This window comes from Athene noctua, chromosome 7 (assembly GCF_965140245.1).
Source record: "Athene noctua chromosome 7, bAthNoc1.hap1.1, whole genome shotgun sequence".
Classification (NCBI taxonomy): domain Eukaryota; kingdom Metazoa; phylum Chordata; class Aves; order Strigiformes; family Strigidae; genus Athene; species Athene noctua.
Window position 1 is genome coordinate 28181998 of NC_134043.1, and position 27026 is coordinate 28209023.

At 39.4% G+C, this 27026-nt stretch overlaps 1 protein-coding gene across 3 annotated transcripts in view; it reads right to left on the reverse strand.

Moving 5' to 3' along the window:
* Positions 1 to 820: 820 nt before the first annotated feature.
* The window catches only part of TRAF3IP1 (TRAF3 interacting protein 1), a 45679-nt gene continuing 19473 nt past the window's right edge, over positions 821 to 27026 (reverse strand). For all 3 annotated transcript variants that reach the window (XM_074911144.1, XM_074911143.1, XM_074911145.1), the window contains 8 exons: positions 23875 to 23973; positions 17569 to 17659; positions 16722 to 16805; positions 15980 to 16100; positions 15796 to 15832; positions 14895 to 14971; positions 3920 to 4143; positions 821 to 1262 (listed from right to left, as the gene is read on the reverse strand). In XM_074911144.1, coding sequence (XP_074767245.1) covers positions 1097 to 1262; positions 3920 to 4143; positions 14895 to 14971; positions 15796 to 15832; positions 15980 to 16100; positions 16722 to 16805; positions 17569 to 17659; positions 23875 to 23973 — 899 coding nt within the window. In that variant the 3' untranslated portion in view covers positions 821 to 1096. The remainder of the gene's footprint in view (positions 1263 to 3919; positions 4144 to 14894; positions 14972 to 15795; positions 15833 to 15979; positions 16101 to 16721; positions 16806 to 17568; positions 17660 to 23874; positions 23974 to 27026) is intronic.

Consider the following 27026-nt stretch of genomic DNA (forward strand, 5'->3'; position numbering starts at 1 on the left):
AATGTCAAGATACCGGAAAAAGAAACCAAGAAGGAAAAAAACCAACCCACAGATTTGCCAGTCAGAGAAGGGAAAAAAAAGGACACTAGCACTTCATAAACAATCCAAACAACAGGAGGAGATGTGCTCACACATTACAAAAATCTTGAGAAAACAGCCTTGCAGGGGACTAAAGTCTTCTGTGCTCAGTGCAGTGTCATAATGGCTGTGTCTACACTAATATGCTTTGCAGATTTAGGAATAAGTAAAGCTGGACTCTAACATGAAGTACACTCAAGAGGTCATTAGGAAAACAGTACAGACACCTGCAGGTAACTAAAAAAATCAGTGGAATTATTCATGTACAAAAAAGTTACAGGACCATGCATTTGGGAGGAAACAGGTACTTAAATTAATCCCTTCCAAATGAACATATGCAATAAAAATGGAATTAACACCTGTGCTGATAAAATACTTCTGCTCCCTTACATGGCGATGCTCATAGTGCATTTTCAGTTGTTCCTAATAAGATTCCCGATAGCTCTGAAACATGACATCATCTCTGTCATGGTGCAAAGAACTGCAGGTTACACAAGGCTTTACCTCTTGATCTTGTGGCCTTGTTTTGTAAATAATTTTCCCTGTTAAACAGGATTCAGGAACCTTCTGACCTGCAGGAGTTTGGAACACTTTTTTAAGGAGCAAAAGAAGTACCCATTTTTCATGGCAGTGTGTTCAAAAGGAACCTCAGTGGAAATGAGGAGGAGCTGTCGAGAGAAGTGGCTCAGAAACTGTGCTCAACAGGCCAAGGAGGGAAAGAAGGCTGTGAAGACCTGGTAAGTGAGTAACAGCAGTTCACATCTAAACAAACAACTTATTTTAATAGCTCTGCAACTTGAGCATTCAAATGAATATAATTTTATCATGAGTAATATCAACATCTAAAGATCAATGCAATAATGGGTTTTTATATAATTTTTAGACTTCTGGTCCCTAAACATTTTATATCTAAACAAGGCATATCTTAAGTTTTCTCCACTACTTTGTTTTTATTTGGTAGGAATGTCAGTCAGTTCTCAGTTCCAAGTCTTTTTTTAAATTTTTTTTCCCCTCTTCTTCACCTTCTTGAAGACAGGTTTATGCTAAGAACCATCCTCCGGATTTTTTCTTCATTCTTTATAATATTAGCTTTTACAGCACAGATCTTGTCTTGCTGGTCTTTAATCAACTGTTCCATTTCAGCCAGATCTGCTTTTAATGGTTCTACAGCACTGTCTGTGATGCTGAAAGAGACACAAAGAGCATGATGTTATTGGAAACATTATGCTGCTTCAGGTTACTTGAGCCTCCAAGAAAGTACATTCAATACCTGAAAGTTCAAAAAGAATTTAAGTTGCACCCACCCTTCCTGAAAGAAAGTTTAGAATAAGATGCACAAAGGCAAAGCTAACAACACGGACATAGTAGAATATTGTTCAAGAGAGATCACCCGCTTTTCAACAGTCACTTCTTGGCTGATCTAGCTTTTCTGCTAAAACTCTTTGCTTTGTAGTTATTTCCCCCGGCACTAGGCATACGACAAGCACTTCTTTCATTCCATCCAACCAAAAGCTGCAACTTGGCCCAGGGATGAAGCAATATCCTGATATCCTGACTGTGGAATATAACCCAAGAAGGACCTGAGAAGTTGTGGGTGTCCCATCTTTGGAAGGGTTCAAGGCCAGGTTAGACGGGGCTTTGAGCAACCTGGGCTAGTGGACGGTGTCCCTGTCCATGGCAGGGGGGTGGGACTAAATGATCTTTAAAGGTCCTTTCTGATCCAAACTATGCTGTGATTCTAAGGACACCCACCATTTACAGGGACTCCTGGGTCCTACCATGATACATGTGGTAACAGTGATTCCTGTGGGCCTCACCACAAGACCTTAAAGGAGAGAAGCACGTGGCAGAGCGGGCAAATACAGCTGCTGTGGAGGCTGCTGGCCTGCTACCAGCTATTTCCTACAATAAACCAGCAAGCCACCAGCAGCTGCCAGCAGCACCAAGCTATGGCAGGCAGACATTTAAGAAGAAGAAATGTATATGACAACTGACCCATCACTAGCTGCTGACAAGGGCAGGCAATCCCACACCAAGAGGAAATTTAATAAATCCTATGCTAATAAACCACAAGTACACTGATGCATCTGAAGTGAATGGGCCTGTTTGGCTTTAGAACAAATGTGCCCCCTTCCATAATGCTTTGCTGATCTTCAGGAACGCTGAACAGCCAGGGAAATGACAGCCTGAACTAGCCTGCTGTCATTGTGAATTACCCAGTCACTTTGAGGACTCATTAGCTAAAGTCCGCATCTCAAAATCATTTAGTTTTCCCCTCCTTTCTACCACATTAGCATAAATCACAAAAAGCATTGCTAGAAATTGCACTAACATTTCCCCAATGGGATCCTTCAATTGTCTTTCACAGAAGCAAAGGAAACAAGAGACATGCATCCAAATTCCAGTACATATGGGAAGCATTGTCTTCTTCATGTCTGATATTCTGTAATTCTCTCCTGAAGGATTGGACATGCCTTAGCACTACACTGATCTGATTAGGATCTCATACAAAGCTCTGCGAAGGGCCGGGATATGCTGCAGCAGTCTTAGCTCCTGGAAGGGAACAGAGTGGCTCTGCTGAAGGGATGCTAGCCTGCCCGCAGTCTTGCACGAAATAGCTGGTCATTGTAATGCTTAGTTTGACATAAATCTGCAAAGAAAATCAGCTAGGCAGTTCCTTCTTCCCACTCGCCCTCTCACTCTGCACCCATGTCAAAGGGGACAGTCTTGTCCATGATACAGTTGGGAACTCAGGGGCCATACGAGTCCGGTGAAGCACGTCGAGTCACGGTGCTGGAAACCAGCTGAAGGATAAACGCCTTGTTTGGCAAGGCCAAAGTGGATCCACTCAGTAAGCACATGCCTGGAGAAAGGCTAAGACTTGCTCCCTGTCACTGGGTGTGGCACAAAGGCAAGTGAGTCAATGCCTCAGTTTCTCCAACCATAAAATAAAGCCAATCACCATTTCCTTTCTCTTTGCAGGGGTGGTGCATTCTGAGATCAACCAGGGTTTTAAAGCCTGACAAGGTTTTGGGATAGAAGGTGCTATGTAAGTGCAAGGAATTAACATCATTACACTTTATATGTGAACCAAAGCCCTAATTCCCACCCCAGCCACTGGACCAAGCCAGCAGCTGTAAATTTCCAACATTTAACACACCTACAAAGACAGGGCTTAGCTAAGGATACCACCCATACATCCTTCTGCATGAATACAGCACATCAATTCAGGGAGCAGCAAATCTATCTAGGCTTATTGTGAATCCAAGAAGATCTGTATCTAGCTCATGTTTAAGATCAGAGGACACACAACTGGGAGAGATATTCTGTTTTAAAGCAGCATAGAGACACGTTGATGAGACAAGTAAGGCCAAAGAAACTGTTTCCAGGCTTGACCTTCTTGTCACTCTCCTGGCTTTCCAGTGTTGTTTTAACCTTGCACAGATGACAACAACTGTTCTTAAAACCACTGCAGAACACACTGAATTCAATAACACAAAGAGCGCAGGTTGTGATTCAGGAATCCACTCCTAGTCCCAAATCTACTTTGTTTACTAAGCTCCTCCCTCATTTCTTCTTACATATTTGTGAGAAGAAAACAAATCAAGCCCTCTCATATCACACAAACATTTGCATCCTTGCTGTCATGTAGCTCACATGAAATTGAGCTGAAAAGACCTTAAGACTTTTAACACTTCAGAAAACAATTCAGACTGCAAAAACATATCCCCAAATGACAAAAATGACTAATGACAAATTTGCTTAGAAAAAGGAGTAAAACTCTCCCCTCTCCTAAAAACTGTCTCGAGAGATAAATCAAACTTCCCATGACCACACTTACCTTTGCTCTTTCTGTAGAGCTTCCGCATGCTGTCTGTTCTCTTGCCGCCACATCTGCAACTCGTTCTTCATGGCATCCATGTCTTCTTGAATGTAATCCATGATCCTGCCAAGCGTAAAGGCATTCTGGCACAGAGTCTGAATAGAGACCTGAAATTTCTCAATTTCTTTGGCTACCAAGTCTCTCTCTTTCTTCCTAGCTGCTTCTGATACAAAGGACTTCTCCTAATAGAAAGGATGAATAAGAAGGAAAGCATCAAAACTAGGGAAGACAGTTGCTGCACATGAGGTATTGAATGAAGAATGTTTTAGAGACTGCTAACAGTGAAGTATCTGGAAAAATGTTTATGACGGTCTGCAATGAAAGAGAAGAAAAGAAGCAATAGTCTAGGAACAGATGAGCAGAAAGCATGCCATATCCAAGTCACCACTGCTACAGAGGACAGCTACAAAACTGTGCAACAGCATCAGCAATATCAAATTGCTTTTCAGATCACAAGCACACAACAGTAAAATTAATATTTGATCCCATAAATTATCTCACTGATGTTGTTGATTCTCAACATGATCTTTCCCAAAACAGTGGGCAGAGAGGGGGACAACAACTCCTTTCAGTCATTTCTATACATTGAAAGGGAAATTTCTGTGGCTTAATGTGGCATCGTTAAACAGAAGCTCTCAACAGACATGTAATAACAACACTTTTATTATCAATCTGCTGCTGCCACTGGTGCATTTGCTGTGTAAATCACACATACGTCTGTCCATCCTCCCCCCGCACTATGGGGCAAGGCTGGACTGGTCACCGCGTCACTCCAGAGCCCTACACCAGGACCCGGTGGATTGGTGTTTACTCAATACTGCTTCAAGTCCCAGTGCATAATGACACTGGGAAAAGGGTCACGTTAAATTCTGGAGGAAGATGATTATGAAATCTGAAAGGCAGTACTTTGGAGCAGCAGAAGCACCCCTGCTCATAACGTTACAGGCTACCGCACCATAAACATTCACTGGGCCTGCTTCCCACAAGCAGTTTTGCTGCTCCTTGGGAGCTATAGCAGATGCTGAAGGGCACAGCCTCCTTCTAGTTCTCTACATCGGTGCCTTCAAGATGCTTCTCTCCCTCCACTGTCTGTATCTGGATTTCCAGCTCCTAATGCTGGTCCTAATAATAGCCCTTCACGCTGCACAGCTAAAATAGACAGCAGTTATTCCATGCCTTGTACTTCTGTTCACAGTGGTTGTAAAAATCATGCAGGCTGCAGATGTGGTCTCAATAAACTACACTACTCAAAAATAATTTGGTCTTGTGCACACTTCCCTCATGTGCAGCCAGCAGAGTCTCTGTGGTCAATCTCCTGAAGCCTCCTAGCTCACTGCAAGTTAAATACAGAGCAAGCATTTCCTCAAGTGGCAGTCACCAAGAGCAAAAGGATGCCATAAAAAGAGCAAAGTGATGCCACATCACTAACACACTGTAATAATCTTATTCCAGGAAAGCCTTCCCTGAAACAATCACCATTAAAGAAAAGTCTGCTGGGTTTTTTTCTCCTCCATCAAGAAAAACAACCTAATTTTTCTTTGTTTCCAAGAGCCCTACAGGTCAAATTCCCAAACTGAGTTTTTGTTTAAGACACAAAGCTTTAAGTAAAGTTTAATTAAAGTCATTTTAGTCATTTAATGTATGCCAGAAAACTAGAAAGGTCTTTCTCTACCAGCACAACCGCAGGACCAACCAATTCCTAAGCACAGTGCCTAGCGGCTACATAAACACAGAGGTGGCAGTGTGCGTCTCTCTCAGGCTGGGACATCAAATTTACCACGCTGTCCCCTCCTGCCCTCCTACCCAATTGGCCTGTCTTCCTGTGCGAGCTGGGGGCTGTTTGTTCAGCTGCATTTGGAGGCAGCAGGGACTACTGCCAAACACATTTCAGCAGTCTTTGGCTTGCTGATGAACTCATATATATATATATATATATATATAATTTTTTTTTAGAAAAATACTTCTAAAGATTTGAAGGCTGAGATTTACTTATATCTGATGCTTGTGTTTTACCACACACGCAGTGCATGAAAACTGTGGGACTTCTGAGTTTACTGCGATCTTATAATGTTAAAGTTGTTTAATTAGGAACTGGGCTAAAGTGACAAATGCTGCTGAACTTGTGACCTTCGCTTCCTAAGTCAATTCATGAGTGCTGGCTAAACTGTTAAAAATAACACTCATCTTAATTCCTTCTCACACAACCCATACCTCTCTCACAGAAGCAGGTGTTTCATTATACTACATTACATAAAACACATTATTTAGATACTTTCTGGAGCCATCCATGTGTTTGCTATCCTTTATGACGCAAAGATGAAAGCACTGCTTCTTGACCCATTCCATCCCCTGAGAGCTGGTGAGCACCCCCATTCCAAGCACAGCTGCTTCGAGTCGAGCAGATCTTCTCCCCTGGGTCTCCTCCTCGGCCAACTTCTGAGCACAATGGCCAACACTGTTCCCATCAGTGTCGTCCAGCTTCTCTCCCTGCTGATCTTGCAGCTCCCCGGAGCTTTTGCCCAGGTGCCCCTGAAGGTACAGATCACAGCACAGGGTCCTGCACACCAGACATTTACTAAGGCTCAGCACACATCTCAGGCTGAGAAGAGTTTCTGCCCTGGAAATATTTTTTTGCGCCAACACCTTGCAGCAGCTAGTAAAGATGCATGAACAGATCCACACTCTCACAGTGTTTCAAACCCCTCTGCTATTTTAACTCTGTTTTCTTAGCCCTTGCTACATGCTGTGCTCCACCAAAGCCACAGGGAAGGCTTAATCCATGGCACCATGCTTTCCACATGTAATTGGGACGTTATCTGTGAAGACAATCACCTTCAGTTCAGCAGCAGGGTAGAGTTGTATCAGATCCAACAGCTTCCCAGGAAGAAGTCCTGTTGCCTTGTTCTTCCTCTTCTCCTAAGTGCACCAAGCCCTTACCCCTTTCCTCCCCACCATCCATTGTAAGAAGCCACAGCCAAGAGATAAGAAATTTGTTTCCAATACAACTGTCTCAGAAGCACAAAGACTCAGCCAGTCCATTACCTGAGGATACAGTTAGGTGTGTAAAACTTGAAGAATGCCTCATTTTTGTTTTCCAAATGCTGAGTTCAATGCTTTAGATTCCTGTAAAGCTGGTGTGCCCTGACACCAAGACAACACCAGCAAGTATGGTATGAAAATAAAAAAAGAAGTGAAAATCCCACAATTCAGTAAACAAGTACGCCAGAATTGTATTCTTTAAGACACAGATCCAGCTAACAATTTGAAATATTCCATGCTAAAATACACAGCTGCTTGAAAAGCTCAAGGGGAAGTAAAACACTGTGGAATATTCACTGTAAATCAGGAAGATGCTCTTAAATTGTGTTAGCAAATACACAAAAATTATTTTAGTGTCCTTGTAACTCCAGCATACTCTTTGTGTAGTTCAATTCTTCAAAATCGACATAAAATGAACAAAGTATTATCCCATCCAAAATCAATTCAAGTACTAAAACATATTACTACTAAAAATCCTTTGAACACTATTTGGACTTAAACAGGGACATCAATAGGCTTGTTAAAAACCCCCATGTCTTTGAAACACATGCTATATGATACTGAAGTGGTGTAAGAACACATGAGAGGTTTTTAGAGTATCTCTCAAAAGCAGAAGCACTTAAATTTCAAGCTCCCAAGAAAAATTTCCCAACAGCTGATGGTGCAGTAGCTTAGCTGCCACAGTGTTGTCCCTCCTCACACGAGTTAAAAAATAACCATAAATTGTTTCTTTCATTTCACTAACACTTATGCTACCAAGATGCCATGTTCCATTTCCTGCAGACTACAGAAAGCTGAGCTCAGAACAGAGAATTATCACCACAACGCCATCGAGCTTTACCAACTATTACTAGTTGTAAGTAATTAAGGGGGAGGAAAAAACCCCATACTGTCTGTTCTCAGTTTCATAGTTACAGTTATGGGTTAAAATCTATGTGGGACACTTTTAAATCACTAAGAATTATGGCAGATGATTTATTACAACAGGCAACGTGGGTGGTAAGAGTCCTGAATGCCACCTTTGCTCATTCTGCACAAACATGTAATAGGATATATTCAGTTTTAAGAAAAATGCCAGAATCAGAATTGTTCCAGTCTATTTAATTAGGCCATACACCTCAATGAACTCTCCTTTCACAAAAGCCCAAAAATCAATAAATTGTCCCCATATAAAAGACTATATCATTTCTGTAGACCCAACATGCTTCCTTTCCTTCGTGTTTTTCATAAGGCACCAAGATAAATGTTTATTTTGGATTCCTGCGAAAAAGTCTGCCTTTCCCATTACCTCAATGCGAACAGAATACGTGGACTCAGATGCAGGGACCTGAGAAATTAAAAAGCAATAATTTTCTTTTTTATCAGTAAAGTGGAAATTATCAACAGGGCTCCAGAAACCACCAGAATTTACTTGTGTTGAATCTACCCTCACTAAAGCAATTAGTATATATATTGCAGTGTGCACAGCTCCATAAAAATGGATCATTCACAAGACATCCATTCCCAATAGCTGGGCTGTTGAGGACATTTGAAGTGCCTGACATCTACTAAGCTAAAGAGGTGCTATTTCTTCTCCTTGCTGTTTGGAAGGTTTATTTCTAGAAACAGCATTTGCTTACTTTTATATAGCTTCTTTGTTTCCATTTTTTTAATTAACAGTTTGAAAATATGAATCAAATCAGAACATCCATCAAACACTTAATAGTTTCTACAGCCCCTTTTAACTATTGTATTATGTCCCATTATGAAAACAGACCCAAGTAATCATAGTTTTATTGAGCTATACCATTTCCCCCCTACCCCTTTCTATAGGACAGGACAGAAACTTCATTTTGGACAAGTAATTTTGATACATTCAATGCAAAATCAACAAGGTGGGTTTTTTTATTGTACAAAATATTTTTTTGATCATAAAAGGTGTTTTCTTTTCCTGGTTTTTACAGAGTCTGCATTTTAAGTAGATTGTAACTATCCACTAGGGATCACCATAAGAAACTCTTTCACAGAAACACAGGGAAAACAGTATATGTTAAATCATTTCAAATTAACAGGATGCTTTTTCTGCTTATGCCATGTACTGAGTTCAGCAACAGGCCAAGGAATAGGAGACGCAACATTCTTTACCATTAGATTTACCGTTTAGTCTGACCTGCTTCTTAGTTGGAAGGCACCAAAAGAAAATAAAAGGATAGCTCTTTAAAGGGGACTTTTTTCTTTTTTTTTTTTTTTGAAGGGGCGGGTGGGGGGCTAGGTGGGGTGGTGGTGGTTTTTCTCCCCCCACTTCACATTTGATCCCTCTAAAAAGACCTGGACTTTTCAGACATACATAAACACCCCACCTCAGCCCCCAGAGCCAGTCTGCTTTACTTCACATTCAGTCCATGCTGGGGAGAAGTCAGTTCATAAAACCTTGCGTATTTGGTGCAGTATTCAGCATGCTAAGCAGAATCCTAGGAGTCTGACCACACACATGCCAAGAGACAACTCTAGCAGTAGTTAACAAATAGTATTAATTCAGCCATAATGGCATACCGGGTTCCAGTCCTGCCCAGCTCTCCTTTTCTGCTCACACTGCTGAGACTCTGGGTCCACAACCTACTTCTCTTGAAAAAGCAGCCTCTTTCCTGTGCAAGAAGAATTTGCAATAAACCTGTTCCTTGTGTTAAACAACTGCTTTCACACCAGTCTATGCCCCTGCCAAATCCATTGATAAGCTTCTTGAAATATGTGCAAGTCACCTGTACTGTGTCCTACAACACACTGCTGCTACACAGCTGATACCCTGCATCCTCTCTCCTAGGGATGGAAATCACAGCTGTCTCACTGCACTTTTCTATATCCTTTCTGTTTAACATATCCATCTGCTGTCTCATGTTGTATTTATACTGTACCCACAGGAGAGTATTCTGTGTTTTTGTGTGCAAAGGCCACAGTAAAGGAGCCATGATACCAGAAATATCACAAGAGTGACAAAAATCCTGTTCCTGTGTTTACAGCTTGTAACACAATTATTCAGGGACCGCAGTTTTTTTTCTGAGAGTTGGTAGTAGTGTAAAAAGGACACTCAAGCATACAGCCATCCAATTTAAACTCCTCTGGTGCTTGTCCATAACCAGACTGCTGGGTACTTACTTTTGTGCTTATTTTTGAGGAATTGCATGCTTGCACCAAAAGTTTCTCACGCAGCTTTGTTCAGATCACTGTGTTAGCGTCACATCATCACGACCAGAGCTGTTACACAAAGATGAAAGCCCTTCTGCAGGTAACTCCTACTAAATTTTACTGTCAGCATTTCTTATGACATATTAAGCTGGCAGGATGCTGAGAAGTTGTGGTCTTGAATGGTGAGCCTCTTCAAAATACTTAAATGGTGGGACATATGAATACATCTGGTTAACATGACATGTTACTAATGGCATTAACTGGAGGGGACACCCAGAGTCATGCAGCTGATGGATTAATGTAAAAATCAATGACCTGAAGAACTTTAAACAAACAGAATCAGCAATATTGTATTTGTTCTAAGCTTAGAAGTACATCCTTAATTTATCACATTTGTAATTAAAGTTAATATTACCCAGGTGCTAAGCTATTTAATATCACTTGTTCCTTGCAGAAACCTTTTCTGAAGCCCATGAACTGTATTTGGTAGTGCAATGATGGGAATTCTGTGATCCCACTTGCTTAAACTATTTAATAACCTGCCTACATTTTCCACACATCAAATAAATGAAGTGGAATACAAAATGTAACATCTGTTTCTTTCTCTGTTTAACATTAGAGGGTTAGACTCTAAACAAATACATTTAGAAAGTCTTTTTAGGAATTTGTTAGGCTGAACACAGCTAATCAAGGCAGAAAAATCTTGTGTATTTCCAGAATGACCTTTTTGTTTGACCTGAAAATTTGTGTATATTATTTTAAGTTTCTGCACATGCAAAACCTAGATGATGAAAGTCCCAGTCTTCTTTCCTTTTCTCTTTCTTTATTACAACTTCTTAAAAAGCAAATGCATGTTCAGGAAACACAGCACATTAAAGGTTTCAGAGGAATGCTTTTAACACAAATAAATGCTCCTCAGCAATCAGCAGTTAGGAGTAAAGGTGTGAAACATCCCCGAGAGTTCACCAGTGTTATATTTGGATGAAGTATTAATTCACAAGATTCACCTAATTTCTAGCTGATTAATCCACAATAAATCAGGCAGATCCATTGATCCTTTTTTTGCTGAACATAATAAAGTATTAGCCAAAAGTTCCATCACTCAGACTCCATTTTTTTTTTCTCCATTCATTTTCCCAACTGGCAGAGGAACAAGGCTTTAAAGACTAGTGAATATAACAGAAAATATTTCATTTATTTTGTATGTACTGAATAGTTTAACAAAACGAGAGAAGATGAACATTCTTACTGACAGACACAAGGATAACCTTAATTTCATCAGACGTAATTTCCCAAAGCAAGTATTCTTTCAAATTTTCACTGGACTGTTGGTTACCTTACTGCAAAATACAGAAGTACAATTACATTTTACTCTCCAATGCATAATATGTTTTGGAATACAGTTGCATACTGATGTAGAAGATATTTCTTCTGGAGAGTTTGATGGAAAACAAATTAAATAAGAGAGCTGACAGTCTGGGGAGAAATGGTCAAATCCCAGACTGATACTGCTTCCCAGCAGACTGCAGAGCTAGACCTGGCACAAAACCTACAGCCATTTGAACACAGCACCCTGGCCAGAGTTCATTGACCCATTCTTGCAGTCCCATCAGCCTAACAGGACATGGTTCCATTTGCCTGCCTAGACCACTTGGCAGGAATAAACCACTTGAAACTCTTCCTGCTTTTTTAATTACTTTTGCTGCCTCTCTCCAAAGAGATTCCACAGACCACAGTAACTATTACTCCCAAAACTGCTGGTCTGCAGTCTTGCAAGGAAAAAAATCCTGTCACTGCCTTCCTGCTGATGTTAGGAACATCTCTCAGAGATGAGACATCCTCATGATGTTAGGGCCACATGGGCATGCCAGACCCCCACCTGCTACCCTCTGCATATCTAGTTCCCTCAGCAGCAACGCCATGTTGGAAATATATTTTTTACTTTTACTGTCTCCTGTATCAGTGTCTCTGTTTTCTAAAATAAATTCCCCAGATTCAGCAGTGTCTCCAGCTCATGTTTTGTGAACTACATCTGTCAAGACCCAGTCACTAACTCTGAGCATTTTTAATCATTTTTTCCACAGACTTTTCTCCTCTGCTGTCAGGAAAACTATGCTTCTCCTCTCTAGATCGCAATGTCTTCAACAACATAATTTGAAAAGCAGTAGCAGCAAAGAAACCTACTGCAGTAGCAGCCAGCTGCTTGGATATGAGATCAGATGATATTCCAGGAGTTTAGCACTGTATGCAAGTTTTCACGTGATGGACTAGGAAGTCAGCACGTTTTTTTTCCAGAATTAGTTGTCTATTATCAACGCTGCTAACACAGATCAGTGCTTCAAAAGATGCAACAAAAGACAAACAAGGACTGAATGAATGTTTTAGAGACTGAAAATAGGGAATGGGACTAAATGGTTATTGTAGCAGGACACAATTGTGCACGTGCATTAAAAAAAAAAATCTAAGGGGTTAAAAGGGAATCATTTCAGTTAGTTTGTTACTCTTATTCAGAAAAAAGCCCAGTAAATTTAGCACTAACACCAGAGGAAGCTTCCTGAGCATGAAATCCATGCAGTTTTGTAAACCCTACCCCCTTTGTCCCTTTCTATGTCCAGTGCTTAAGTTGACAGGACAAAGACCGAACAGTACAGCCTACAGCACAATTATGTACTAAGACATTATAAAATAAACTACCAAAACTTAGTCCCGAGACTGACGATTCAACAGCACCACCTAGTAATAAAACCAGGAACAGCTGTATCGCTTGTCCTCACGAGTGCCAACTCAACGTGCACTCCAGTGATGAGCTTTAGAGCTACTGTGTAAACAGAGCAGTATCAACTTTTATCCCCCTTTTTTTTCCAGTTACATAAAAGACAGAACTTACTCAAGCGGGCAATTTTTCACATCGCACATTCATTAGAAATAGCCAACAGTATTTCAATGATCAGTACACAGATGCTACAAGTTGCATACTTATAACAAATGGTATGTGATTCAGCAAGTTGGATAAAGCTTTAACTATTCATAATGCATTATGAGAAGGAAACTAAGGGTGTTTTCTTATTTTAAGCAGGATTCATTTTCTTCATTAACCTCAGCCTTTGCAATACATAAAAGTAATTTTCTTCCAGCCAAACAGGCCTGGATCTTAGACAATCCTAAACTTCAGAGAGAAGGATACTCCCCCAAGGGTCTGATCTGCTATCCCAACTTTCTGAACATGCTGGTGAAGAAATGCAAAGGCTAGTCTGCGTGGCAGCATAACCCATTACCACTGGACACAAAAGCAGATGGAAGTATCTCTATTCAAGAGGAAAAAATCGTTGTTTTTACCATCCCAAAACTCCAATCCTAAAAATTAACAGTGTCACTTTTGCTGTAGATTGGCAATTATGAAGTCATACAGGTTCTAGATAAAGCCGGGTTTTTAAAAGTCTACTATCTACCATGGCTTTAGTTCCTCAGTGACTTTTTTTTTCCTCCAACTTGTCTTATCATATCTGACCTATCATAATATCATTACTCATTGCCAAATTCCTAGAGCTGATAAATCCAAAAGAGGCAGTCAGGTGGTCAAGGCTTCAAAAGTCCCTACTGATTTCAGACAGTTATGTGAAAGAGCTTGATACTCTTGTGAAAAGCCGGACTCTTGAGGTCTGAATTGCAGCATCTTAAAACAGTACGCCAAACTAGATCATTCCTGAAAAAGCACATAGGTAGTAAAAACCTGCAATACTGAATTACCATTAAAAAAAAAAAGAGAAGATGTGATTGAAGATTGGTTCATGAAAAGCACTTGCCTTTCCAAAACATTACACACCTGCCTATATTTTTATAACAGCACTCTGCAGTGCATTTCTCAGTGCCTCCTCACCAGCACAGCGAATGAGCTTAGTGATTTAGAAACTTTGCAAAGGGTCAGTGGATCAGAGGAGTCCATCTAAATGCTCTGTCTTTTGCTGCTTCTTGTAACATGAGCTTTGCAAAGCTCAACAAGCAAGAAGCTCTCCAGTTGTAACAGGAAGACACTTAAATCAGAGGGGTTCAACCTTTTGCTTTTGGGTTTTGATCACTGCTGGACCCTTTCTAGACCCCTTATAAGTGATCAAAACAACAAAAAATCAACAAAAAACCCAGCAAAACCAAAACCTACTTTCCCTTTCCCAGCTATCGATTGTGGAAAAAAATCAAATCAAATCACTTCATAGATTCAGACCTCAGTGCTGGGGTATGCTAGGATGTTACTAGGGAAACCTTTGGTGAAATGAAAATACTTCATATGGTTAACTGCACCAAAGATTCCATGTTTTTTAGACTATGATGATAATGATTGCTGGGCAACAGAATACTTACTGCTCTTCAAATGCCCAGAGGACAAATAAGATTGAAACAATAATGGTGCAGCTGTACAAATGCACAGTGTGCCCTACTACATCTAGGGCATGGCTGAAATCAGCAGCCTTTGTTCTGGTGAAAAAAAAATAGGCTAAAGAAGGCTCCCTGAAAAACTGTACTGAAATACTGAAAAAAATCCCCAAACCCACAAAAATTAAAGGTGAGAAAAAGAGAGTGCTACACAGAGAAGGTGACAGTATCTTACAGACTAATGGAGGAAAAAAGCAGCATAACATATCAAGGAGGAAAGCTTGATAATAAATGGAAAAAACATATTTAAGGCAGAGAACAAAATTTAATATTCACAGTTCCTTGAAGGCCATTACCATCTTACCCTCTCTGTTGTCTTTGATGATTTCTGTGATGCCTCATAATCTTTCTTTGTTTCCAGGATTCTTTTTACCAGCCCACCTGTTGAAAAACCGGTATATTTCTCAGAACTGGATGGCACTAAAATGATGGTTTAAACATTCAGGCAATAAAATCACAGCCAACTGCCTAGGGGTTTTTTTTTTAACGTTAACAATTTTTAGAGCCACATGAAAAGCATTCTATAACACATTTTAATTACTGAGATACAAGGTATTTGTTATTTGATCTATTTCTACAATATCCTCTAAATCAAACTGTATCATCGGTATCATTTGCTGAATGTCTCTTGGTACAGAACCAGGTCCTGGAGCTGTACTAACACAAAGGCTTTTCCTTCGGAAGAAATCAAGAACTGAATGATAGATATATATTCCTTTGCAAGGAGTTTGTGGATGCAAATAAGTGTATCTGCCTAAATTACATCCAGTGTAACCATAATGGAAGCCCCTGAACTAAAGATCTGAGGTCACAAGTAAGCATAAATGTTAAGAACCAGTCCATCAATTTTTCTAAAAGCTTTTCTATAACTTGCCTTGAACAGCCAATCCCATCTTTTATCTCAGAGCTGACAAGCTGTACCTGACACTGTAAGAAACATTAATTTATGAGTTTTATGCAGAATTTTAAATCCTGCTGACATTAAAAATGTATAGAAAATTTGTACTTAACATCAGTTGTAAATCCAGCTGCACAAGTAAACAGGACTGCATTTGATAAATTCTGTTATGCTTGCAAAAGTTGCAAGCTCCTACCCTCAGGAGGTGTTTTGCTGCTTTATTCAGCATTTTGAGTGTTCAGCATTTGGTTGAAACCCATGGGTTTATTATATATATATATAAAAATATATGTAAAAGGAAACGTACCATGCTTTTGATCCTCAACCAGCTCCACTTCTGGCTCCTACACATGCAGGAAGACAGCTTTAGTTGCAAAAAGTTGCCATTGCCATAATACACAACTATTCAATATTCAGCTAGAAGCTACTTAAACAAGTAAGTTACAAACAAAGTATGGAAAAAGGTTCTATAATTCACAACATGAACAGACCATTTCCATATCTGGCATTTCTGTCAGTGGCAGTGCTGCCTCCACCACAAACTGGTCATCATCCTCATCAGAAATCTGCTGGTCTATGATCACGTTGGAGACTGTTTTACCACTACCACTCCTGTAAGAGACACAACGAAAACCTATTAAGATCTGTTCAAACATACTAAGATCCACTTGTAATAGAAGAAACAGCAGTACCCTCCCTTCCTCCCATAAAGCAGAATCAACTAAAAGCACATGAAATTCTTTCATTTCCATTCACAGCCAAACTCTGAAAACAGTTAGCCATCCTTCTCTCACAAAAGGATGCATATTTTCCTTCTAAACACACTACTTCAGTGACTGGCACTTACCAGAGATCAAGTAAGCCATTTTATCCGTAGTTTCAAACGGCTGCTTCAGCCTTTTTTGAACACAAGATATTCACTGCATGTTTTACAGACCTTCTCTAATGGTAGTTTAAACTAACATTCTAGGGTTATCTGTTTCAGAAGTCCCAAAGGGAAAAAAATTAAATCGTATTTTTGAACTTCCAGATGTGACTACCAACCATAACTTTTAGATAATGCACTGGATTTGTAGAAACAATAAACAAAATAAAACAGGCTTGAATTTTTCAGTCTGAAGCTACCAGCAGTGAGGTGATCCATCGCTCAGCAGCAGATGAGGCTCAGAAGATCTGAGAGTAGTGTGGCACAAGAGCTAGAAACATCTGCTCTGCATCTCCCATGTTCCTTACCTTTCTGGAAGTAAGACCTCTGCACTTTCTTGACGTTTTACTCGGGGTGGGGCTGGTCTTGCACTGCTAGGACGGGGAATACGTCTACAATAAAAAAAAAAGAGGCTTTTTCCGTTATACTATAAAAGGAAGTCTCACGTGTCCTCCAAAGCAACAGACATGTACACATACATGAGCCGAATGAGTTAGCCAACACATAACAACACTGAAAACTTACCCAATATACATTCCAATACCACAATACTTGCTATCTCAGTAGAAGTCTAGGAAAAATCTAGAAAACGTGTCCTAAAACAAAAGAACTATGATTCCATGTAAAACCACCTCTTGATTTGTCTCAGTAAAAAAATAACCTGTGTACAGCACAGTTGTTTACTATTAACAACAAATTTAGCATTAACAGTACACAATGCAATGTAAATGGAAAACCAAAATATTTTCACAAGTGATACAATTACACAAGCCTTTGCTGAGCAAAGAAAAGGTAAGTTGGGATTTAAAAGGCAAGTTCTTCTTGTCCATAGCACCATACTTATGAAATGCATGTATGTAATGCAATTTTCTTCTCATCAGACTCTCCACACATCCATCGTATTTTAATAACATTATATAAAAGCACTTGATGGATTAAGAAAATAAGTCCAAAATGCTTCACAATGTTACAGTTTTCTATACAGAAGGAAATGAAAGTGAATAAAAGGGAAACCATTCCTGGGATAATATATATTATTTGGTACTAGCAGAAACATATTGCTCCAAGTTCCCTTGCTGTTTTAAAATGGACTGACTATATTACCACCAGACACATCATAGTTTCATTCAAACAGAATAAAGGATAGGAACAAACCTTTGGATAGGCTGAGGTGGAAGATCATTAGGTACTTCACCATTTTCAGATGCTGTAAACTTTTCAGAAGCCACATTCTCCGCTTCTTCTTCTATTAAACAAAACAAACATATACTTTTGGCTTAGCTGGCAAGGCAAATCTAATTTTTCTTATGACAGTATTTTGAATCTTATCAGCACTATACTTGAATGCATGTGCTCATAAAAATATATCACAACTATTTTAAAATTAGAAATAAAATTCTATGAGCTAATATAAAAGATAAATATCTTGTGAACTTCCAGTTTTTAAACATCTCAGAGCATTCACAATTCAAAAGGGACACTGAAAAAACCTTTAAAAATGTCTTTATTTTTTATTTGCTTCTTAATATTGTGAAATTCCCTCATCAGTGAAAATGACATCATCTCACTCAATTCTTCCATTGTTGCACAGTAACATCTGCAATATTTCAAGTTGCTCATTATAGAAAATCATTATGTATTTAAAAACCTATATTCTCTATGCTGGGGTTTTTTAAGCCTTTCTTTTGTTTACCTTCTTATTTTTCACTACTGGTATCCTTAGTTGACCTAGATTTGACAAGGGGGTTGGACCGGCCAACATCCATCCATCTCTTTCAAAATCAAGGATTCTATGATTCAAGGATGAGGGCTTTTTCTGTAATCCCACCATCGTTATGCTCTCCATAGGGTTGACTTCATAGGGTGTGCCATTTAAATCAGACAGAACCAGTTTAACCACTCCTTCCCAGTTCATAGATTTCCCACCAAGTTACCCTGACCTGTCCAGTGCAGTTAACCACATGAACCCACAGCTTCCAAGCTCAGGTTAGACCATTCTCTGTAATGGCAGGGAACAAGATGAATGACATCTTTGCCTTGACAACCTAACTGTGTAGGATTATGGACCTCATTCACCATTTTCTCCTTTAGCACTTCTACAAATAATTTTGGTAGGTAAAAAGCATTCAGTGTTCTCATGTTCCCTCTAGAAAGCCTGCTCACATGAATTATCTGTCATAAATATTTCTTCAATATAATGCCTCACATAGAAAGGACTTTTAACACTACTGTCCACTTCAATGTCCTTCTGATCTGAAAACACTAACAAACAGCACCACTGAAAGAAAAAAGGCCAAAGCAGCTGGGATTTTACCAACACAAATTTAGGCAAATAAATGAAAGTATCTTTCAGAGTCTATTGCGCTCCATTTTCCTAATGGGTTTGTGCGTGTAACAGCCATTTCACAGGTAGGGTCTTCTCATTTAAAACTACTCTACTCACCACAAAAAGGCCATTGAATGACTCGAGCGTGTCCAGAGAAGGGCAACGGAGCTGGTGCAGAGTCTGGAGCACAGGTCTGATGGGAGCGGCTGAGGGAACTGGGGGGGTTTAGTCTGGAGAAGAGGAGGCTGAGGGGAGACCTCATCGCCCTCTACAACTCCCTGAAAGGAGGGTGCAGAGAGGCGGGGTGAGTCTCTTGAGCCAAGGAACCAGCGCCAGGACAAGAGGGACTGGCCTCAAGCTGCACCAGGGCAGGGTCAGACTGGCTCTTAGGAAGCATTTCTTCCCAGAAGGGGTTGTTGGGGGTTGGAATGGGCTGCCCAGGGCAGGGGGGGAGTCCCCATCCCTGGAGGGGTTGAAGAGTCGGGTTGACCGAGCGCTGAGGGATCTGGTGGAATTGGGAACAGTCAGTGTGAGGTTCATGGTTGGACTGGAGGAGCTTCAAGGGCTTTTCCAACCGAGATGATTCTGTGATTCTGTAACAGTGTGTATAGTACATTTTTATACAGTGTAGTAATTCTACATATAGTCTTCTGGAGAACATAAGGAATATACGTAAATACACTTAACAACCTAAGTGCTGTGTTAAGCTTTCCCTCAGCCTTACTGGTACAGGAACCACCACTGTGCATCAACAAGTCTTACAGTTGCTGAGACATGAGCTGGAGCAGTCCCTATGTTAAGACCAACGCAGGTCCAAGTCAGAACACTGTGTTCTGTTGCTGGCTGTATGACAAGCTTCTTGCACTTCCCTAATTTAGCATCCCTGCCTAACAGAGACAACAGGGATTTCAAAATTCCCCTTCCACACAGCAAAAGGTATTTTCCCACATGACAGTGTTCTCAAAAGTATGGAGAAATAAAAAGCAGAGGTCTGCTCCTTAATAAAATATTTGATTTTGCATAAAGGCTCTGCTTGGAGCCTGCACATGCAACCACAGGAGCTGAGACAGCCCACTGGTGACTGCAGGTACCACGGGTAAGTCAGACTGAATGCTTTGGCAACTTTTATGCAGACAGGCTTGGGGAGAGGCGTGAGCACATCCAGGATTTTTAATTTTCTGTGTGTTCAGTCTGTTAATAGTCCAGTTTCACTTCTCATACTGGAAAGGCATCACTAATCTTTGGCACAGCAGGTTCCTGCAGGTTTGTGGAAGCATGTACAGTCCTCCCTTGCCTCTACACACACCCAGCTCCCAAGGAACAACGCCTGCAAGAACACTAATTTTGTTTTTAAAGAAACAGCTACCTTTAAGCAAGGAGAGAAGTCTGCTAAAGAAATTTAGCTTTTGGAGCAGTTATTGGCCACAGTCAAGGTCTCAGCTGATTTCTTGATCTTGCTACATCCTGACATGCATCACGCCAACATAACAGCTGCTCACGAGACAGAAAGTCAACAGTTGCAAGTAGTTCTTCAAGCATTCATTTAGTCTGTGTGAAAAATGAGCATCTCCAAAACCTCACTTCCCTGATTCATCCCAGCCCCACAGCACCAGTGGAGAGAGCGCAGTGACGGTATCACAGCACTGGACACAGAGCAAACCGAGAGATGCTTCAGGGACCTCACATATATCAGATTTCTAGATTTCCAGATTCACTGGATAGGAATTAGGAAACTTCCAGATTGCTGCCCAGTTACCCCATTATTTGTGCATCACTTTCACTTTTAATCTGAACAGAAGCCACAAACACATCAAGTAATAGGAGGAGGAGGAAAACAATGTCAAGTACTGACATGAAGAAAATGGAAAACTTACTTTTTATTAATCTGGTGGTTGCGATAATTACTTGTAATATATTGCAAGAAGTTCCCCACAGGTTCTGCTTATTTTCAAGTTAGAACCCATAAAGTGCTCATAAACTATTACTTTTGTTTTGTTTAAACACTTAAAGCACAAAGCACTTGCATAGACAACTTGGTATTCTTGGATAAAGTACTCAGAGCATTCAAACACAACAAAATTATGGTTTGTTACAGTTTTAAAAATTCTTAATACATAGCACAAAAGGGGGAAAAAGCACTAAAGATAGAAGTGCTTTACTTATTGAAAAGCACTGTTTTTTCCATTACAAGTTTTTAGCTATCATTGGTATGTTCACTGCTGGTCTTTTGTCACTATAATGTCCCTGAGTCACTGGCAAATTCACCTCAAAATAACAAATACATTGATTTTTCAGAAAGATTAGATAAATTCTTTAATAATAATCTGACAAAGTTAGGCATGAAGCACAAAAGAAGATCTACAGACAGCTTCTTACTTGGGAGCTACTACTGGGATCAGGAGAATAAGGACAAACACATTAGGGAGTGTTTCCAACAAACTCATGCTCCTGTGCTAAAGACATCAATGTTCTGCTTATTAAGCTAAATGCAGTCATCAGAAATCAAACTTTTAAAAAAAGTCAAAAGACAGTGGAGGATCAAAATGTTTGTCTTGCTAGAGTATCTGACTAGATGTTCCTGGAAGTTAAATGAGATGTGTAAAAGGTGAATTGTACAGATCTGTACAGATCTGAGAGGCAAAACCATGCCAGTCTACTTTGAACTAGGAAAGCACAGGGACTGCTCACCCCTCGAAATAAGTTCAAACAGTCCAAAAATTTAAAAATTAAAGATCCAGAGGAAGTTGAGAAGCAATTCACAGCATGTAATACTTTTTTTTTTTTTTTAAAAGTAGTTCCAAGTACCCTCTAAAACCCTGGAAAGCTTGTGGAAGAACTATCTTCACCTCCTGTCCAAATAACCTACTCCAAAGGTAGGTTTGAAGTTGCAGACGGACAGTGACTGTGATTTTTAAGCAGTTTCAACACCATGTTTCCATTTCATTCCACTAGTGTTAGCTGGAGTATAAATCTTCATGTACAATTAACCAATCAAACCATATCATGGAGCAGCTACTTAAGCAAACAAGACAGTGCCTAAGCATATTGCAAGGACTGTGATTTCCAGGATGCAGTGACAAACTAAGCAGAGTTTCAGTAGTTTCTAAACCCTCCCGCCAGTGCAAACTGGCACTGCCACCAAATAAGCACTCCTGCCTTCACACTTCCCATTCCCTCCTGTTAGCACAAGCATTCACGCACTGCCTGAAGAACTGGATCAGCACAACTTGGTTTAAGACACTGTTCTCCCAGTCCCTGGGCCAAGGCAGTGGAAAGGACATTCATATTTTACATATATGCCAGTTCTCTGCAGATGGGTGGTAGGTGGCTGTGATAGCTCAACCGAATTATTGACATCTTAAGGTTACTTTGAAATTAACCTTAGAAAGGATCCTGGTATTACTCCTCCCAGAGAAGTATACCTCAACATAACTACCAAGACTGTGAGAAGATAAACTGTACCACTGAAATTCCAAAAAAAGCTTATTTTAGAATTTAACAAGGTTAAGAAAAATCATCAGCTTCTGAAAATGCTTCATGCAGGCCCACACTTTTATAGAGTGACCATGAAATCCAACTGCTCTCCCTTCTTGCCACAGTGGTGCATTTATGTGCACACATCTAAAGAAAGTGGAACCTAAGTAACTTCAGGGGTATATGAGCAAATAGCTGACACAGGCCAAAACACCCCTTTGCCAGAAAGCTTTAAACATGTATTTCTTATCTAAAAGGCTACCATGAACTAGCCAGTGAGGATTTCTAATGGATGACATCAAGGGAGAATAACAGATACGCTGACAAATATTCATTTATAAATAAAATAAAAACCACCACAATGGAAAGGTTCAGAGCCTCAATCTCAGAAACAGAATGTAAGACTGAAGCAGAATGCAGAATATGCCGAAAGATCTAGGACAGTAAGTTTATTTCAGCCAGTAAACAATGTTTTTAAAATCCTATAAATGATTCTTCCTTTGGAAACTTTTATTTGCCATTAAAGACACAAGAACGCAGCAAAAAGGGACAGGTGATCACTGCCTCATGATTAGTCCAGATAGCATTCAACTTGCTATCTGCAATGACTGTTCCTATCGACTCTCAGAATTGATTTCACATTCCAACTGTGAAAGCTATTAAATACGTGAATAACGATTTCACCTCTGTAAGAACTTACAGAAAATTAAGGTTCACTAATACACTACTATGTTACATTATCCTATTGAATAAAGCTGAAAATAAAGAACAGTCAATACAATATTTGGTTCTTACACCACCTAAGAATCCAATCCAAATCAATAATGAACCTGGGGGTACTCCTCTTACATATATTCAAATTATAAGCAGAGGAATATAAAGTTATATAACATTCCAACAGACAAGACAGCTCCAAAAGATTAAAAGGAATTAGCATGAAAGTTCTCCCAGTTGTGTAAGGTCAGACAAATGTCTTGGCCAACCATCTACATTTCATTAGACTGACACAGCTATGAGGCCCTGAAGGCCACAGGTGGACTGGGAAACAGCCTTTGACCTCTCATATACATGGTATCAACTCTCTCAACTAGGTCAAGCATCTGGATCTGGAGAAAACAAACACAGCTTTTGCTTAAAACTCAGTTCTTGCTCCTACATTTTGCTTCTATGGCTTCATGTATATTGTAGCTGGATACAAATACCTCATTAACAATGTATGTCTTGGGAGCTATATACAACTTGGAAAAAAGATTGGAGAAATAAGTATGCAGAGATGGAATTTTCCTCTAAAAATCTTATAAAATGCAAACACTAAGTAAAACTCCCAAACACTTGTGCAAAAAGGCAACGTTCTTGCATAGAACAAGTCACCACGGGATTCAGGCACAGCAGCCCTGCATTTTCCTTGGGACACTGTAAGCACTGGTCTTTTTGAAAACCTGCTTAAGAATAAGGTAAAAGAAAATAAAAGTAACTGTTTTATCAGGGAACATATATTTTCAGACCAGGACATTAATCACCAGATGCGATTAAAACACAAGACCACAGTTGGATTAAGTGTAAATCACCCACCATAAATCATTTAGCTGCATGGATTCAAGTTTGACCCTGAAGCACTTAAGTTAGACTTTCCAAGGCAGTCAAGTTTTTATTCTCCCTACCTTTCTGCTTTACTGCAAGTCCTGGTTCAACTTTCTCTTGCAGTTTAGCAACACTGTCCTCTGAAATCCTATCTGCCACGCTCTTCATTTCCACAGTTCCTGTAACAAAACAGTTTATAGTCAAATGAAACCAAAGATACAATAAAAATTTAAAATAAAAAGCCATGCTAAATACCTGTTACACTTACTATTTCTTTAAGGGCTATCCTAGTTCAATAAACCATCTTGAGTGTAAATAAATAACATTCAAAGTTCACAAAGACTTTTTACATGACCGCTGATTGAACTCCTTATGTTACTGCAAACTAATGGCAACTTCTTCGATTCACAAACGATTTACAGATATTACTTATTAGCCTGATAGCTGGTGAAACAATACAGTATTTACCTAATAAAGTCTAAGCAACTGCTAAAATACATAATACTGTTTGTATACTACTTGGAAGGCATAATGCATTTTGGTTTGTTTCAAAGGCTTTAGCTTTAAACGCATTTCCTACTAAAGCCATTAAGAAATTTCAAGCAAGAAAAACTGATTTCTGGTAGCTGAACTCCACAGCTTGCTGGTAATGGCATAGAAGAGCATAGCCCACAAATGCTGTTCACTTTTGATGCTACCTAAACCAGGAGGTTTTTTGTAAAAAAAATGAAAGACTGTTTCATCTACCAATTATCTTAAATTCATTCCCCCAGTTACAATAGGATGATGTTGACAAAAGCAAAGTAACACACAGTGGAATAAAGATGAAATATTCAGGTATACATCTGATTTCTAAATTATCTGCCCAGGGAGAAGAGACATTCAGGGCAGAGGGACACAAAAGAGGAATGCTTCAGCACCATTTGTACATCACTCCTGAAAACTTACCTGTGCATTGAATACAGGTTAAAGGAAAAGTTAAACTATCCATAAAGTTTGTCAAGACATGTACAGAATTGGTAGAATATTTAGCTTTTGTTTTATCATTAAAAGTATACACACACACACACCCCGCCACACACCCCTTCACTTGGAGTAGTATGTTCAGCTCTCACACTCCTCAAAATGCAGCAGAAGCACAATAAATTCCAAAATAGGCAAGACTACAGATAAAGAAAGATCATGCATGTTTAAAACAGATGTACCCAAAGTGTTGCCCCAGAACTGAACCCAGCACTTCCAAATCTCCTTGTCTGCAAATAGGTAAATGTAAATGGGAAGGTAAAGAACAGATTTACAGGGCCCCTATCTACAGCCAGGCCACCTCAGGTAACATTTTCACTACCAGAACAAATGAACAAACAGTTTTGATAGCATAGGAAAAGATTTACTAGATCAAGCCCTGCCTAATGCTTGGGTTGAAATATTCAACATTTCCAAAACCAGTGATTAAATTACTCCATGCAGCATAAAGCTGAAGCATGCAGATCGACAGTGGAGGAACTACTCCTCCACCCATACATACCACAGGAAACATCCATAAAGATATATAGTACACTGCAGCAGAAATAATGAGTTCTACTAGTTTAGGAGGAGATTAACACACAGCAAAGTCAACTTTCATTTACCTGTGCTAAGGCCAGGATGAAGTGTCATGTAATAAAACTGAAACTACCATTTAAACATTTATCACCAACCTATACAGCAGTGCTACAAGTTACCCATCAGGTCTGGAGCTTAGCAGAAAAAACAAACTGACAGTAGAAAGTGAAGAACTTTACTCCATCATTTCAATTTAGGAAGTAATTCAGTGTCTGAAAGGAAACCTGTTCAGATCGCAATTAAAAGCAACTGCGAATTTATAAAAAATTGTTCAATTTATCAATCAAGTCCCAAATTAGCAAAAATGGTCTCTATTACATGATACAAGTTTTGCTGCAAGACATGTTGCAACTATAAAAGCAGTTACTGCCTGATAGTAATAAATGCAACATTAACTATGAGGAAAAAAATTAAACAACAAAAAAACCTCAAAACATTTTCTCCAATACCATTAGGAATTTGTTCATAATAGTGGTAAGCAAATGCTGATATAATTTGTTTTAATTACCAGGATAGCAAATATACCTGGTTTTTCTTAATCAGTCCTCCATTCATCACTTCAGTTTTGTTTATTGCAAGTTTAGTCATGACACTAGCCTTTTTGTGTTCTCCTGTTCTGCATTTATTTTCTCCAGCTTAATATTAAAAAAATACAGAAAGCTCCGATCATTGTCACCAGTGACTACAGAGAACAGTGTGCAACAGGCATCATCAGAGCTCCAAAAGATTTTTACTACTCTCTGGATTACCTACTGGAGCACCTATGAGCCCTACTCACCTACTGCAGTTCTGCTGCATTAGAACAAAAAGAGGGCTAATGCCCCAAAGCGATTATCGCTTAGGTAAACTGAAATTTGAGTGCACTGACTTGCTGCATTATGAAGAGAGAAGTATTTTAAAATATTTACCTTAAAGCCAAAACACAGGATAAGTCATTAACCATATTTCATTTATCAGAAAAACTGGATCCTGATTTTAAAGAAGGGATGATCCTATAAAATGGGGCATGTCTGGTCACTGTAGTTTAGTGACAGTACAGGTTATAAAATAAATATTCAAATCTTGGAAAATAATAAAGTTATAGCATCAGCTAAGGATCACTAAGCAGTAAAATAAGACTACATTTAATGGAAACCAGATGGTATTTTTCAGCTGCAAAATTATTAAAATCTCACAGCACGAGATGTACATGAGATGTGATGTAAAATTTCCAATTTTCAAGCATCAACTTGAATTAAGCTCCTAAGTCAACAGACATTCATATCCAAAGTGCCAGATCTTTTCCAAGGTATGTAAGTTGCCTAAACATCTTTTTAATTTTTTTCCCCCCACATACTTTTCAAAACATGGCTATTGATTATTCTGAAAACACTACTCAAGCTCTGATATAGCTTCAGTATTTTGCCTCAGACACATCGAAGCCTAACTAAAACAGAAACCCAAAGAAAACATGGATGCTTGGGAAGACACGCAGCAACACACAATCTCTTTACATAGATTAATAATAGTGACATTGGCAGATCAAGTGAAGATCTTTATCTTTTGTTAGTCTAAACGCTACGTCCTTCGCCAGAGTTAGCTATTTAAGAGGCATCAATCCACAGGTGTTATATCTTCTGAACAGAGATGT